Genomic DNA, 17,569 nt, shown 5'->3' with positions numbered 1-17,569 from the left:
GTTGAAAACCTACCAACCTCAGATTTCTCACTTCCTGTTTGGATTTCTCCTCAGGTTTCTGCCTGCCATATGAGTTCTGTTATACTCACAGACATCATTCAAACAGTTTTAGAAAATTCAGAGTGTGTTCTATCCAATATTACTAATAGTATGCATATATTAGTAACTGGGACTGAGGAGCAGGCCATTTACTCTGGGCACCTTTCATCCAAGCTACTCAATACCTGCCCCTGCAGCCATAAGACAACAGCAGTCAAGCACCCAAGCTAACTTGCTAGCTACTTCCAGAGACAAATGAGAGAACAGATCACTGAACATTACTCGCCCTAGCAGAGCTTGTTAGGCTGTTGTGTTATCCAGACTGTTGGTGACTGTAACTGTGCTGTCAGATTGTGAGGTCAGAACTCTGAATTAACGAACGGACAACAGCATTCAAGCACCGAAGCTAACTGGCTAACATTGGCTGGCTTCCTAGCTACTTCCAGACACATAATGAGAGAACACCCCACTCTGACCATTTTACTCGCCCTAGCAGAGCTGGTTCGATTTTTCATGTTATCCAGAGCGATGGGGACTAAAACTGTGCTGCTGGAAACAATTTATTTATGCTTTTTTGCAGACGTTTACTGACTCCGGCCATGTTCAACGGGTTTTGAGCATTCGTAAATTCGTCAGTTATTCTGCGCTCTGGCACATTCAGACGAGAGTCTTTTGTTAAGACATGTAGCTAGCTAGGTAAACAATGAACCATAATCCCAACTCATGACGTTACTACCCTGCATGAATCTGCAGGTAGCTAACCAACCAGATTCAATATTAACTAGCTAACATTGGGCTATAACTAGTCAAGTAAATGGCTATGAGATACGAATAATAAGATCATACACGTAACATTAGCTAGCGAGCCAGCCAGCTAAGGTTGGCTAGTTAACAGTACACTTTAACATGAAATGAGGCCACTTTCTGTCAAAATTTGAAAAGTGTATTATCTGAAAATGTAGCTACCTAGACTATCTTACCTGTATACATCATGGATGGACATGTCTCCTGTCGGATACCATGGCTGCCCTTAGTTTAAAGATGAAATCCGCAGACAGGTGTTTTCTCCATCTCCTTAGCTATCATACTCGAATTCCACTGATTTCAAAACTCAATCCTCCAGAAAGTGGAGAGCATATACGTAACTTTAGCTAGCTAACAGTAGACTTTAACTTGACATTAGGCTTATGTAGTTTTACTACGCGATAAAAAAAAATAAAAGCCTCGTTAGACAGGATTACCCAGACATACTGACCAGCTCAAATAGACAGAAGCATGCTATATGGCAGACCAATCCATCTCTCGGCATGTCCAGCCCACTCATTATCTCAGCCAATCATGGTTAGCGGGAAGGTTGCTCGCTTTTTCTGTGGATAAACCAACTAGGCTCATAATTTAACAATTTAATTTGTATTTACAGATGGCATACAAGTTTGTAATTAAGGCACGTGAAAGTTCACATGTTCGAGAAGGCATTTCTGCAACAACAAAAAAAACATTTTGATAATAAAAAAAAAACAACGTTTACATTCAAACGGCTCTCCTTTGAAGTAGTGACCCACAACATACACATGGTTTCCTGAAACAGGTCACATTTGAGATTTTTCAAAGTAGCCACCCTTTGCCTTGATGACAGCTTTGCACACTCTTGGCATTCTCTCAACCAGCTTCAAGTGGAATGCTTTTCCAACAGTATTGAAGGAGTTCCCACATATGCTGAGCAATTGTTGGCTGCTTTTCCTTCCCTCTGAGGTCCAACTCATTCCAAACCATCTCAATTGGGTTGAGGTCGGGTGATTGTGGAGGCCAAGTCATCTGATGCAGCACTCCATCACTCTCATTCTTAGTCAAATAGCCCTTACACAGCCTGGAGGTGTGTTTGGGTCATTGTCCTGTTGAAAAACAAATGATCGTCCCACTAAGCGCAAACCAGGGGATGGCGTATCGCTGCAGAATGCTGTGGTAGCCATGCTGGTTATGTGTGCCTTGAAATTTAAATAAATCACCAACAGTGTTACCAAGCAAAGCACCCCCACACCATCACACCTCCTACTCCATGCTTTCATGGTGGGAACCACACAGAGATCATCTGTTCACCTACTCCACATTTCAAAAGGACACAGCGGTTGGACCCGAAAATCTCAAATTTGGACTCATCAGACCAAATGACAGATTTACACCGGTGGCCATTGCTCATGTTTCCTGCCCCAAGCAAGTCTGTTCTTTTTATTGGTGTCATTTAGTAATGGTTTCTTTGCAGCAAGACCATGAAGGTCTGATTCACAGTCTCCTCTGAACAGTTGATGTTGAGATGTGTCTGTTACTTGAACCCTGTGAAGCATTTATTTGGGCTGCAATTTCTGAGGTTGGTAACTCTAATGAACTCATCCTCTGCAGCAGAGGTAACTCTGGGTCTTCCTTTCCTGTGGCAGTCCTCATGAGAGTCAGTTTCATAATAGCGCTTGATGGTTTCTGCGACTGCACTTGAAGAAACTTTAAAAGTTATTGACATTTTCCGGATTGACTGACGTTCACGTCTTAAAGTAATGATGGACTGTCATTTCTCTCTGCTTATTTGAGCTGTTCTTGCCATAATATGGACTTGGTCTTTTACCAAATAGGGCTATCTTGTGTACCTTGTCACAACACAACTGACTGGCTCAAAGGTGTTTTTACAAGGATTAAATGTCAGGAATTGTGAAAAACAGAGTTTAAATGTATTTGGCTAAGGTGTATGTAAACTTCCAACTTCAACTGTATAAGTCTTAAACCAACAAGACAGACAGACAACAAAAGAAGGAGAACAGAGTGACAGCAGAGAAGATGCTGAGACAGATAGACACCACAACATGGAGGAAAACAAAATGGCTAGAGCAGAGGCAAGGTTATAGTGGTCAGTTTTATCTCCAGCAAATACATATTGTATTTGCTTTTAACATGAGCTGGTTCAAAAAAGAGGAGGAGGACCATGTCTCGTCAGTCACTGGTACAGAAATAGTTGAGAAACGCTGTACTGTACTGCCAATGTTGTGTCAGCACTACTGCCTTTGTCTAAGTAGGGTGTGTCGGGTCAGTTGTAGGGTGTACATGTGGGGATGGGGTGTGTGTGTGTATGGTTGGTGGCCAGCTGGGTGGGTGGTAAGGGGATGGTGCGGATGGGGGTCAAAATGCCAGGAACTAATTAGTGTCCCAGTCCTCCCCTGAACATTTCCCCTGCACATCTGTAGAGCGCATTACAGGACTGAATAAGGTAAGTCTGAATAGCAAATACTGAGGTTATAGGACAGGCGTGTGTAGGAATGGCGTACATTGTGTGTGTAGGAAAGCCGTACATTTCCTAAATCTGAATCCCCCCCAATAAATATGACCCTACTATCCTGCCCGTCTGCCTGCCCTAAAACCAACTGAGGCCTCTTAGAAACTTGCTAGAAGCACACAGAGGGTCTGAGGCGTGGAGTTTATGCTGCAGGTTTGGAGCAGGCTGGGATGTGACCCTATTGTTTTCAGGGTCACTCCTCTTTTCCTTCCAGGGCTGCAGAAGGCCTGCTCTCTCCCTCAAGGCTGAAACCGCTTAACTAAACACAAAAACGTTTCACACATATATTTTCGGTTTTCCTCTCTCACCTCAAGACATTCAGAGATGAGGTGGTTTTATGAGATCAAAGCAAGGTGTGTCTGTGGGGTATCCAATTTGTAATTTATTAATAAAATGTAAAGGGGACGTAAAGGGGACCTGTGTGGTTCTAGTCCCAACCGATATTTTAGCTTATAAATCGATCTGTGTATACCATAGATCGAAATGGCTTGCATTGAGCAATAGCCCTTGTTCACACGGACACAGACTCCTGGCTGAATCCTACAATCGTTACATTGTAGTGCAGCAGGAGATAGCGGTTTCATCACAGTAGCACAATCAGAGATCGATATATAGCCATTAATCTCAAATAATGAATCGATTTTAAAGAAAAGAAACACTTGCTGTTTGTCATAGACGGACAAGATTATTATGATATGAAAGGTGAGTTCCTAACGAGTTCAGGAAGCCAAGCTAGAATTATGTGATTAGTTCACAGCGATGGAGGCAGACGTTTTGATCAAGAGAGACCTTTAGAAAATATGCACATTTTCTCTAACACTAAACATACAAATATGTATTTGACACTTATAAGGAAGGTGAAATCTTATAGTTAGTGGTTTTATAATTTGATTATGCTATATTTAGAAAGCATGTAAGCATTTCAAGCCTTATCCATACAGTTTTGTTGAATAGGAAATACAATATTAAATATTTTTCATATTTGTACTGTGCACTTGAGCTTGTGTCCTCAAAAGGGACTACACCTCAGGAATTCCTAACTTTTTTTAACCAAAAAGTTTAGATTTGAACCTTTCTTGGAGTATGCTCAATTACTAGTTATTTTGTATACGCCTCTCATGATAAATCATTTATTTTGGGGTTACATAGATCACATTTAGTTAAATTTAACAACGGGTTTTAAATGTACAGTATTGTCTGTGCTATATCACACCCCGACTGTGGATAGACCGTGTTTTGATAAGTAGGCCTATGTAATGTGTAAATATGAATTTGTATTGATGTGTAAATAACATGGATTCTCAGCTGTGAACTCAGATAACTGGAAAGTGTTATCTGTAGAACAGACTGCTATTGTGTGTAAACAGCAGGACATGCAGGACAAAGCATGTCATTTCAAAGCAACCACCTTCCTATACTGCATGGCAATATTGACTGAGGCCAGGTCTAGTGAAAGTAGGAGGCGAGTGCACCTATGTAGTTACAAAGTTACTCATTGACTTGTCCTTCGCAACATGATTGAGGTGAACGCACCCTTTTCAGCCTCCATTTTATAGCAAAGGTGAAAACAAATGTTCAGTGACAATGCTGCTTCAATGTGAGCTATAAGGAAGAGGGTCATATCCGCACATGAGTTTCAGGTACATATTGACCAGGCTGACCAGGTAGGACACTTCTAACGAGTGGACTTTCTCAAAACCTTTCCCTTTTGGGCTGTGTTACCTTGTTTACATTTGTCAACACTGAGGTCATATGACTTCCCTGGTCCACCTGTTGATATTTTAGTGCATACACTAATTACAGTATCTAGCTATATACTACTATGAAAACTTACTAGTATAATAACCAAATGGAAAGAACCTTTTGAACAATCTCAACTAGTATACTGTATATCACTAATTACATTTGGATGGATGTGGCAATATATATTCAAATGAAAGTAGATTCATGAGAGAGAGAAATAAATACATAGACGCATGGGTCCATTTCTGAGTAAGATATCATATTGCAAGCCAATGCTGCTCTACCAGTCAGTCATGGCCACACAAAATAAGGCTAATCCTTTGACAGCCGCTGACTTCTCAGCCAGGGTGTTGATAATAATGTAAACCATTGTTCATTCAGGCAGGATGTTGTGGTGAGGTCCAGTTACATTACAATGGAGAAGTAGAGCGCTAAAAAAGGTAAGAAGCAGTGTTGTAGTACTCGATCCCGTCCTCGAGACTACATATTGAGCGTCTCGGTCTTGTCTCGGTGTACTCTGTCAGTGAGAATTCGTCATTTCTTCCCGAGACCAGCGGAGAAAAAACCCAAACCTAATTATCATCTTCCATTCAGTCAGCGCATAAAACCGCTTCGACAGGCCAAATATGAAACATTAATATCTTAACAGTCTTTATATCTATTATAGACATGTTTGCGCAGTGCCAAACATATTCGCCTTCAGTGTGTGACAGGTGAGTCTGAAAGGACAGCAACCGTAATACCAGTTTACTCATGTAAAATCAATTGGATTTTAGCATGGAGCAGCACACAAAATCGCTAGCCGGTAGGGTAGGAAAGACGTTTCCACGTATGATATCTACCAGTAAATACAAACTAAGGCAACGATGGTTATGCAAACCAGGTATTGAAAAAGTTTAGTCTGAAGTGTTGGTTAGTTGGCTATTTGTGATGTGCAATTGTCATGATGTGCTGTTTGCATCAGGGGCATAGACATGAATGGGCCTGGGTGGACAGACGCCCACCCACTGGGGAGCCAGGCCCTTACAGGCCCAGATTAATGTGGTTGAAGCATTGTTGTGGATTTAGACCATCAAATGTGTATTTATTTTTTTCAATATAAAAAAAAATGGGAAAAATGAAAAAATCCATAGAAAAACTCACAAAGAAAACATCATTTTTCAGACAGGGTTTTTCATTGGGAACTTTTTAGTTAAATTAGAGCATACCGACTTCTCCGGGCACCGGCCAATGGAAAGACAGCAGTCACACACAGTCACACACAGCATGATGGTAAAGGATCAGCAGTCCATAAACTCTGACATTAATACGCCAGTAGGTCCCAATCATAAGTAAACAAAAAACATTAAGCATTTCCCAATCGAAATGTACAACTATTACTTCCCATTGCAAAAAACATTTCATGTTTAGCACACAAAGCAATCAGTGACCTAAAATTTAAAGTGTAACTTTTTTTATTTTATTTTATTTTACCTTTATTTAACCAGGTAGGCAAGTTGAGAACAAGTTCTCATTTACAATTGCGACCTGGCCAAGATAAAGCAAAGCAGTTCGACAGATAAAACGACACAGAGTTACACATGGAGTAAAAACAAACATACAGTCAATAATGCAGTATAAACAAGTCTATATACAATGTGAGCAAATGAGGTGAGAAGGGAGGTAAAGGCAAAAAAAGGCCATGATGGCAAAGTAAATACAATATAGCAAGTAAAATACTGGAATGGTAGTTTTGCAATGGAAGAATGTGCAAAGTAGAAATAAAAAAATAATGGGGTGCAAAGGAGCAAAATAAATAAATAAATAAAAATTAAATACAGTTGGGAAAGAGGTAGTTGTTTGGGCTAAATTTTAGGTGGGCTATGTACAGGTGCAGTAATCTGTGAGCTGCTCTGACAGTTGGTGCTTAAAGCTAGTGAGGGAGATAAGTGTTTCCAGTTTCAGAGATTTTTGTAGTTCGTTCCAGTCATTGGCAGCAGAGAACTGGAAGGAGAGGCGGCCAAAGAAAGAATTGGTCTTGGGGGTGACTAGAGAGATATACCTGCTGGAGCGTGTGCTACAGGTGGGAGATGCTATGGTGACCAGCGAGCTGAGATAAGGGGGGACTTTACCTAGCAGGGTCTTGTAGATGACATGGAGCCAGTGGGTTTGGCGACGAGTATGAAGCGAGGGCCAGCCAACGAGAGCGTACAGGTCGCAATGGTGGGTAGTATATGGGGCTTTGGTGATAAAACGGATTGCACTGTGATAGACTGCATCCAATTTGTTGAGTAGGGTATTGGAGGCTATTTTGTAAATGACATCGCCAAAGTCGAGGATTGGTAGGATGGTCAGTTTTACAAGGGTATGTTTGGCAGCATGAGTGAAGGATGCTTTGTTGCGAAATAGGAAGCCAATTCTAGATTTAACTTTGGATTGGAGATGTTTGATATGGGTCTGGAAGGAGAGTTTACAGTCTAACCAGACACCTAAGTATTTGTAGTTGTCCACGTATTCTAAGTCAGAGCCGTCCAGAGTAGTGATGTTGGACAGGCGGCTAGGTGCAGGTAGCGATCGGTTGAAGAGCATGCATTTAGTTTTACTTGTATTTAAGAGCAATTGGAGGCCACGGAAGGAGAGTTGTATGGCATTGAAGCTTGCCTGGAGGGTTGTTAACACAGTGTCCAAAGAAGGGCCGGAAGTATACAGAATGGTGTCGTCTGCGTAGAGGTGGATCAGGGACTCACCAGCAGCAAGAGCGACCTCATTGATGTATACAGAGAAGAGAGTCGGTCCAAGAATTGAACCCTGTGGCACCCCCATAGAGACTGCCAGAGGTCCGGACAGCAGACCCTCCGACTTGACACACTGAACTCTATCAGAGAAGTAGTTGGTGAACCAGGCGAGGCAATCATTTGAGAAACCAAGGCTGTCGAGTCTGCCGATGAGGATATGGTGATTGACAGAGTCGAAAGCCTTGGCCAGATCAATGAATACGGCTGCACAGTAATGTTTCTTATCGATGGCGGTTAAGATATCGTTTAGGACCTTGAGCGTGGCTGAGGTGCACCCATGACCAGCTCTGAAACCAGATTGCATAGCAGAGAAGGTATGGTGAGATTCGAAATGGTCGGTAATCTGTTTGTTGACTTGGCTTTCGAAGACCTTAGAAAGGCACGGTAGGATAGATATAGGTCTGTAGCAGTTTGGGTCAAGAGTGTCCCCCCCTTTGAAGAGGGGGATGACCGCAGCTGCTTTCCAATCTTTGGGAATCTCAGACGACACGAAAGAGAGGTTGAACAGGCTAGTAATAGGGGTGGCAACAATTTCGGCAGATAATTTTAGAAAGAAAGGGTCCAGATTGTCTAGCCCGGCTGATTTGTAGGGGTCCAGATTTTGCAGCTCTTTCAGAACATCAGCTGAATGGATTTGGGAGAAGGAGAAATGGGGAAGGCTTGGGCGAGTTGCTGTTGGGGGTGCAGTGCTGTTGTCCGGGGTAGGAGTAGCCAGGTGGAAAGCATGGCCAGCCGTAGAAAAATGCTTATTGAAATTCTCAATTATGGTGGATTTATCAGTGGTGACAGTGTTTCCTATCTTCAGTGCAGTGGGCAGCTGGGAGGAGGTGTTCTTATTCTCCATGGACTTTACAGTGTCCCAGAACTTTTTTGAGTTAGTGTTGCAGGAAGCAAATTTCTGCTTGAAAAAGCTAGCCTTGGCTTTTCTAACTGCCTGTGTATAATGATTTCTAGCTTCCCTGAACAGCTGCATATCACGGGGGCTGTTCGATGCTAATGCAGAACGCCATAGGATGTTTTTGTGTTGGTTAAGGGCAGTCAGGTCTGGGGAGAACCAAGGGCTATATCTGTTCCTGGTTCTAAATTTCTTGAATGGGGCATGTTTATTTAAGATGGTTAGGAAGGCATTTTTAAAAAATATCCAGGCATCCTCTACTGACGGGATGAGATCAATATCCTTCCAGGATACCCCGGCCAGGTCGATTAGAAAGGCCTGCTCGCAGAAGTGTTTCAGGGAGCGTTTTACAGTGATGAGTGGAGGTCGTTTGACCGCTGACCCATTACGGATGCAGGCAATGAGGCAGTGATCGCTGAGATCTTGGTTGAAGACAGCAGAGGTGTATTTAGAGGGGAAGTTGGTTAGGATGATATCTATGAGGGTGCCCGTGTTTAAGGTTTTGGGGAGGTACCTGGTAGGTTCATTGATTATTTGTGTGAGATTGAGGGCATCAAGTTTAGATTGTAGGATGGCTGGGGTGTTAAGCATGTTCCAGTTTAGGTCGCCTAGCAGCACGAACTCTGAAGATAGATGGGGGGCAATCAGTTCACATATGGTGTCCAGAGCACAGCTGGGGGCAGAGGGTGGTCTATAGCAGGCGGCAACGGTGAGAGACTTGTTTTTAGAGAGGTGGATTTTTAAAAGTAGAAGTTCAAATTGTTTGGGTACAGACCTGGATAGTAGGACAGAACTCTGCAGGCTATCTTTGCAGTAGATTGCAACACCGCCCCCTTTGGCAGTTCTATCTTGTCTGAAAATGTTGTAGTTTGGAATTAAAACTTCAGAATTTTTGGTGGTCTTCCTAAGCCAGGATTCAGACACAGCTAGAACATCCGGGTTGGCAGAGTGTGCTAAAGCAGTGAATAGAACAAACTTAGGGAGGAGGCTTCTAATGTTAACATGCATGAAACCAAGGCTATTACGGTTACAGAAGTCGTCAAAAGAGAGCGCCTGGGGAATAGGAGTGGAGCTAGGCACTGCAGGGCCTGGATTCACCTCTACATCGCCAGAGGAACATAGGAGGAGTAGAATAAGGGTACGGCTAAAAGCTATGAGAATTGGTCGTCTAGAACGTCTGGAACATAGAGTAAAAGGAGGTTTCTGGGGGCGATAAAATAGCATCAAGGTATAATGTACAGACAAATGTATGGCAGGATGTGAATACAGTGGAGGTAAACCTAGGTATTGAGTGATGAAGAGAGAGATATTGTCTCTAGAAACATCGTTGAAACCAGGAGATGTCATTGCATGTGTGGGTGGTGGAACTAATAGGTTGGATAAGGTATAGTGAGCAGGACTAGAGGCTCTACAGTGAAATAAGCCAATAAACACTAACCAGAACAGAAATGGACAAGACATATTGACATTAAGGATAGGCATGCTTAGTCGAGTGATCAAAAGGGTCCGGTGAGCGGAGAGGTTGGTTGGTGATTTAGACAGCTAGCCAGGGCATCGGTAGCAAGCTAGCATAGGATGGAGGTCTGTTAGCCACCCCTTACGTTCCGTCAGTAGATTAGTGGGGTTCCGTGTGGTAGAGGGGATTAATCCAAATCACACAACAACAACAAAAATAAAAACAATAGATATAGTTATAGAGGCCCAAGAAGAAAATATAATAATAATAATTAAAAAAATAATTAAAAAATAATAATAATTAAAAAATTGTCCGATTGTCTATTCAGATAGCAGCCGGTAAGACAGCTAACGGTTAGCAGGCCGCAGATGGGCGTTCAGGTAACGTCGCGACGGAGGAGCCGGCCGAATAACTCCTTCGGGTAGATAACGTCGGCAGTCCAGTTGTGAAGGCCCGGTGGGGCTCCGCGAAGGCAGTAAAACGGGTCCGGATAGGTGACTGCAGCCCAGGTGTGATTGATGGAACTCAGGAGTGATTGACGGAGCTTGCTAGCTCCGATGGTCACACGGATAGCAGCTAGCTAGCTGTGAGATCCGGGTATGAATGTCCAGGGACATGGAGAGAAAAATTGGTCCGGTATGTTCCGTTCCGAGCCGCGCTGCGCCGTACAGAACTGGCGATAGATTTTCGAGCTAAAGGATAGCTGATGACCACAAACCGTGGTTAGCTGAATATTAACGATTTGCCAGTAAAGGAGCTAACTAGCTTCTGAACTAGCTTCTGGATTAGCTTCTGGCTAGTTTCAGGCTAGCTTCTTGGAGTTTCTGGCTAGCTTCTTGGAGGATTACAGATCTGAGGTAAATAATACTTTTTTATAAATATACATTGGTGAGGCGGGTTGCAGGAGAGTGTTTTGAAGATGAGTTGATGGAAAATAAAAATAAAATGTATGTGAAAAAGTTGTAAATATATATATATACAGGACACGACAAGACGAGGACAAAAGACGTCTGAACTGCTATGCCACCTGCAGCAGCCACTGCAAACTAGCCGACAACAAAAGCTAGCTAGCTAGACAAGTGGGAAAACTACTGCAAGCTGTTGCACAGTGACCTGTTGGCTTTCAAGAAGGCAGATGTTTCCATAAGTGGTCTTGAATTGGACTTTAATTTTTATGGTCTCGGGCTTGACTCGGTCTCAGACCCCTTGTCCCCCACTAGTCTTAGTCTTGATACAGTCTCGCTTTAGGTGGTCTTGAACACAACACTGGTAAGAGGTATTAGTCCATCAAATGTATTACTCTGCTATCTGACTAACCTCTAAAGCTAAATATATCCGTTTCATGGTGCTTTTGTTTGCAGTAGTAGCTTGGCTCTATTGATGACATTGCAGAGTGTGTAGGCCTTTAAGCAAATGTTAGAAAGGATTGTACCCATTACCACTTTCTTTGTTTAGGACAAACAGTAGAATTCACATAGTTGCAGTCGTAGATGTGAAACTCCTTCAAAGTAAAGAATAACTATTGTTAAGAATACCACCCTAATGCATGCCTAAAACATCTTCCTCATAAACAACCTCCCTCTCTCTTTGCCAGCTGTTTTTCCAATCACTGTATGATCAAACCATGTCCTTCATTCTTGACAAACAATGGCATCGCTTAGTTCCCACGCAAAACAAATAACACAAATATATATCTGGCACCATGAATAAGGACTGAGGAGGTGGAGGAAGGTGGAAGGATGACTTGCTCAGCGGCACCAGGAGATCAGATGCAGGATGGCTTTGTGTGTGACTTCTGTACCCAGAGAGGAGAGGGAAGAGAAGGACAGGACCTAGGCAACCCATTACAGAAGAGCAAGAGGTGGCACTGGGCTGCAGGGATGGGAGTGGGTGAGAGAGAGGGAGGTGTGGTAGTGTGGTGGTCAAAAGAGCTCCTTGGCACTCCTTTCAAAGCCTACTCTTTTTAAATATATTTATTTATTTTTACCCCTTTTTTCTCCCCAATTTTCGTGGTATCCAATTGGTAGTAGTTACAGTCTTGTCTCATCGCTGCAACTCCCGTACGGACTCAGGAGAGGCGAAGGTCGAGAGCCATGCGTCCTCTGAAACACAACCCAACCTAGCCGCACTGCTTCTTGACAAAATGCACATCCAACCCGGAAGCCAGCCGCACCAATGTGTCAGAGGAAACACCGTACACCTGGCGACCTGGTCAGTGCCCGGCCCACCACAGGAGTCGCTAGTGCGCGATGAGACAAGGATATCCCTGCCGGCCAAAACCTCCCTAACCCGGACAACGCTGGGCCAATTGTGTGTCGCCCCATGGACCTCTCGGTTGTGGCCGGCTGCGACAGAGCCTGTGCTCAAACCCAGAGTCTCTGGTGGCACAGCTAGCACTGCGATGCAGCGCCTTAGACCACTGCGCCACCCGGGAAGCCCTCAAAGCCTACTCTTAAACATACAGTGCACACTCATGCAGTCACAAACGCTAATGCAGATGCAGACACACAGACAAGCATGCACACACGCTAGTTGTACGCACACACACATACTCACACCCTACTATTACACACACAGCCCCTTGTGGGCTCCTAGGCTTTCCATAGCTCCCAGGCCTGGCGTGTTGTTTTTGTGCCTTGGCTGTGTGAGGACAGGAAGAGATAAAAAGAGCCCCACTCGGGTGTTTACAGCCAACAATGCTGAGCTGAATAGCAGGAGAAGGAGAGGGGAAGAGGCCTAATGGCAGACCGACCAGCCAGCCTGGCCCCTCTGTGAAAAATCACCATGGTGCCAAGAGGACTCTGAAAACAGAAGAGGCAGGGTGAAAAAATAAAGAGAGAGGAAGATACAAATGGTTCTAAGAAGAACTACGTAAGAGCACTCTGCAGAACAAAAGCTATTGCTATTGTGTGTGAAAAGCTCTTCATTCTATAACTAAACGCTTCAAATCAACTTTTTGGTGCATAGAAAGTGTGTACACACATCTTCATAGAAAATGTACAACACTAAACTGGTGGGAACACTAAGCTGGTATGGACGGACTGTTGTCTTTGTGAGAACATGCCAATAGACATCTTCAGAGTGCAATAAGTCATTTATGACAGCATGAATCAACATCGCATGCAAACAAATGTACTTTTAACATATTCACTTACAGAAGAGCACAGAGGTCACTGGTTGCAGCTTTGATGGAACATGTCAAAAACTGTTTATGTTTTTCAACCCAATTCGGGTGTTTTTTAGGGCCAGTAGTTTTTCCTGGTCAGGTATATTTCAGTTAGGTCATAGGCCCTATATGCCCCGTAAGTCAGGTTATAATGGCTACACAAATGCAGTCCAATTCTAGTTATGACTTACTTTTCAGTCTTATTAATATGTATTGTGTTTCTCTATTTGTCATTTCTACAGGAAGTAGGGAACCATGGGGTCCTGGGGCCCCGGTCTGTGTGTGGTTTTGTGTTTCTGGGGAACAGTTAGTTGGAACACACTTCACGGTCACATTGTTGGCCCGTGTACTGTCAATACTGGCACGGTAAGAAAGAGACACACAGCTTTGTCCTTTTCCCCATGTTCTTCCCTTTGTTCAGTTCTAAGGAGTCACATGAGGATGACACGATGGAGAATTTCCTGTTTGTGCTACACTTCTCCCGTTGTTTATCATACAGTAAACTAGTGTTACCTCTGGGAGTCTACTTCGTTATAGGATATCAACATTAGAATTATATGTCAAGATTGTGCTTCTTTCAGCAAATCTATTTGTTTTTCACAAATTGATCCGTTAAATATTAGATGGTTTTCTTTATCTTTCTGTTTTAAAGTGATTACATTCAATATTTAGTCATTAGCACTAGACAGTTGCAAAGACTCCTGGGTCATTCCACAAAATGAGGGCCTTTGATTTTTTTCAGTAGACATTGTGCACTAAATATTGAATTTTATAAGCCTGTTTTATTAAATAAAGTTCCCTTTAATATACACCACATGGACAATTCAATAAATCAGATTTATTTTATGTGAATAAAGGCTTGCTAAAGTGCAAAAATACTGCATTTTGACATGTCCCTCCGTCAACCCTGTGTCACCTCTAGGAAGATTTGAATCCCCTTAATCCTAACATTTCTCCACGTTTCACTATCATTGTAGAGCTTTAGTTATTTTGCTGTTTTGACAAAGTCATGTCTGAAGATTATTTATTTCATGTGATTGGTTGATTAATTTACGTCTGTCCCTCGTTTTATGGTCAACCCTGTTATGTGCACTGAACTCTCGTTTTAATAAGGTGAAACTATTCCTTTCTAAATATTTATTTCTAAAGAAACATTGAACATCTAATAGTCAAATCATAGACTAAAAGCAAATGAGCTGGTTCTACTCTTTTTGGCCATTTTCTGGTGTTTTGTGGTGGAAAACGGAGCGGATCAAGCATAACACGTCAACCCTGGTACCCATAGGTAGACAGGCTAGATATGTTTTAAAAAATGACAAAGGGATTTATGGCTGATTTAAGAAGAAATCGTCAACCCTGTTACAGTGAACCCTGTTTATTTGGCTCTTTTTTTAAATTGTATGTATTTGACCTTTATTTAACTAGGTGATTCAGTTAAGAACAAATTCTTATTTACGATGACGTCCTACAAAGGCACTTAATAGACACTTATTAGAGCCATTTATTTTTCAATTTCACCTCTTGAGATGGGAAAATATGACATTGAACATGTGCTCTTTATGACAGAATGTTATAATTAGGTGAAATCAAACTTCTTCTTTTTTTCTTACCAAGTTACACTTCTCCAAAGGTACTGAATTGGTGGAATGACCTTCCTCATGAATTTTAACATCACCATTTTAATAATTGCCTTTCAATTCACCCATACAATGGTTTTAGGGAGAAAATCCTGAAGTTGATTTATTCATTTCAAAACTCTTCTTGATTCTTGCAAAATGGCAACCACAAAATTGGAAGGGTTGGCTTGACCAATCTTGTCCATCTCTTCCACAAGGCATCATTTAACTGCAGTTGGAGGAAACTGGCCCATATTCCAACAGAGATATGGAACAATGCAACTGCACTGGACCTCTCTCATAACCACCTGAACCTTACTAACCCTCAACACCTCAGACAACTACAGAGGTTGGATCAGCTGGTTAACCTAAATCTCTCAGGAAACTACCTCCCTCTGCTGGAGAAAGGCCACTTCTGCAGCCTGCCCTTCCTGCAGATACTAGACCTCAGTGGTTGCCAACTGATCTCCATGGAGGCTGGAGCTCTGCAGGGTTTACCCAGGTTAGGGAAGCTGTTTCTGGGGCACAACATACTGCAAGCCCCCCTGTCTGTTTCTGCTCAAACTATATCCTTCCTGGATCTCAATGGGAACCAAGAGCTTGACCATGGCTCTGATGATACGTCGACAGGAATTAGAAGACCATTCCATAGGAAACTGTTAGAGGTCATTGAACATCCCAGCCCAACTCCAGCTAACTCAATGACTACAACTAATGGTATGGATCTCAGTTATATAACTTACATCTGCTTCATTATATCAATTCATTTCTATCTACTTAGTATCAATTATCTGTTGTCACTCTTACTCACGTGGTCTTTGCTGTTTTTGCAGTGAACATAATAATAATGATTTGAGCAGTAAAAGCTATTCCCTTCTCCCAACAGGCAGTGATGATGGTGGTCAGAGCCGTTTCTCCAAAAGCTGGCAGTACCTGGTAGCAGTACTGGTGTCGGCCATCTCCCTCTCCCTCCTCATCGCTGTCCTGGCCAAATGCCAGCTGGTCCGCCGCTACCTGGCCAGTTACCGTCACACCCGGCTGATCGAGGGGGACACAGCCAGCCAGTGTGACCCCAATAGCCTGGAGGTAGGCTTCTCCATGCACAACCATGGGGGACAGGCACGGAGCCCCCACCCTGTTGCTGTCCCCCAGGGAGAGATGTACATGGAGGATGAGGAGGATGATGATGATGGCTTCATAGAGGACAACTACATACAAGCCAGTGAGAGGGAGAGGGCTAAGAGGGCACTGGAACTGCAGGAGGAGGAGGAGGATGACATGGTATTTTCCATTGGCTAGAAGAGGTGGAATGGGAGGGGAGAAAGAGGGGAGAGAGAAATTAGAGAGAAAGACAGACAGACAGACATACATACATACATACAGAGAGAGAGAGAGAGAGAGGTCACTGTAGCCAATTTGGACACTTGATTAGGGCCAATGCTGATATCAAATATATGCATGTTGTCATGACGTTGGCCTGGGGGTAGGTTTATGACAGTCATAAATACCTCTTCCCCCCTTTTTCTTCTCTCTACCCTACTGATGTTACATTTGCAAAACCCTTGGTTAACATAGAGATTCTGGGAACATCAGAAGGTGGGGGGAAATGAACTGTATTCTGGTAATCTGACCAATTGAACATATGCAGTGGTACTTAATGAATATGATGTCAGTTCAGTTGTCATCTGAGACATTCTCATCAATGATAAGATGACATACACTCTACAGTGGAAAGTCTACACATCAGAGTTATCGGATTCACATGGAATTGTTGTTCAATATAAATGTTTGAATATGAAATTATTCGTGATGGGATGAAATGTGATTTTAGCTTCTAAAATGTGAGATTTGGGTTTTCATAAGGTAGGGGCTCTGCTCAATCAGTGGCCCGCCCCTGTGAAGGGACATGGGCTATAAAACTTTTCAAACACGCCCTCCTCTCCCTTCCTATATAAAGCCTTGACGACAATATAACCTCCTGTTCCGAGGATGTGAGGACGGCGGTCTGATGTCAGAATGGTTCAGATAATAACTACAGAACGAAGCCAACATCAGCATGAGCTTTGGTTGCGAATGGTATGAACTTTGAACTCTTATTCACTACAGAAGTGATACCTCCTAGCCGTTGAGTTAGCAACAGCAGCTGCAAATTCAGGTTAGGAAGGAACAAACAAGAGTATTCCTTCTACCACACAACAACGTTACTACAACGTATCCACTTTACCAGCAGAGACATTCTTCAAAGGACTCGGTTGGGCAACACGGCCTTCCATCTACCACCAACCTACCGAAGCGCAGCTCAGAGTAAATATTTATTGCATTTTCCTTTTCCAAATGGGCGGTAATTTAGAATGCATAAGATACTGTATTTACGATAGCACAGCTTCGCCCTTTGTTCCTCAGTCTTCCCGCTCTTTCACTCAAACCCATACCCTTTTATTTTGTATAACAAGCTGTCATATCTGTTCCGCCCGCTAGGGACGTTTTCCTTTATGACATAATTTGTAATCAAGTTATGATTTAATTATGTGTATGTGTAATTCTGTGTGATTAGTTAGGTATTG

General features: G+C 42.9%; 1 protein-coding gene across 5 annotated transcripts; it reads left to right on the top strand.

Annotated features, from left to right (window-relative positions):
- Positions 1 to 4,737: 4,737 nt before the first annotated feature.
- Positions 4,738 to 16,566, top strand: LOC109898149 (leucine-rich repeat-containing protein 19). Of its 5 annotated transcripts, none has more exons than XM_020492980.2 (5): positions 4,826 to 4,995; positions 5,480 to 5,538; positions 13,632 to 13,755; positions 15,224 to 15,722; positions 15,892 to 16,566. In XM_020492980.2, exons 3-5 carry the CDS (start codon positions 13,645 to 13,647, stop codon positions 16,302 to 16,304), a joined length of 1,023 nt encoding a protein of 340 aa, XP_020348569.1. In that variant the 5' UTR covers positions 4,826 to 4,995; positions 5,480 to 5,538; positions 13,632 to 13,644; the 3' UTR covers positions 16,305 to 16,566. The 5 variants fall into 5 exon arrangements, with proteins under 5 accessions (XP_020348566.1, XP_020348569.1, XP_020348567.1 ...); XM_020492978.2 differs by having other exon boundaries at positions 4,826 to 5,019; XM_020492977.2 differs by lacking the exon at positions 5,480 to 5,538 and having other exon boundaries at positions 4,738 to 5,019.
- The last annotated feature ends 1,003 nt before the right edge of the window (positions 16,567 to 17,569 follow it).

Source organism: Oncorhynchus kisutch, linkage group LG10 (genome assembly GCF_002021735.2).
Source record: "Oncorhynchus kisutch isolate 150728-3 linkage group LG10, Okis_V2, whole genome shotgun sequence".
Taxonomy (NCBI): Eukaryota; Metazoa; Chordata; class Actinopteri; order Salmoniformes; family Salmonidae; genus Oncorhynchus; species Oncorhynchus kisutch.
The sequence above is the reverse complement of the archived record's forward strand: the minus strand, read 5'-3'. Positions and strand labels throughout refer to the sequence as shown.

What these genes read in the sequence shown, in the direction of transcription:
- LOC109898149 (XM_020492977.2), top strand. Translation starts at nt 13,645, where the DNA reads ATGGGGTCCTGGGGCCCCGGTCTGTGTGTGGTTTTGTGTTTCTGGGGA. An exon ending in GTACTGTCAATACTGGCACG is followed by an intron (nt 13,756 to 15,223) that starts GTAAGAAAGAGA and finishes CTCTTCCACAAG; the next exon opens with GCATCATTTAACTGCAGTTG. An exon ending in CTCAATGACTACAACTAATG is followed by an intron (nt 15,723 to 15,891) that starts GTATGGATCTCA and finishes TTCTCCCAACAG; the next exon opens with GCAGTGATGATGGTGGTCAG.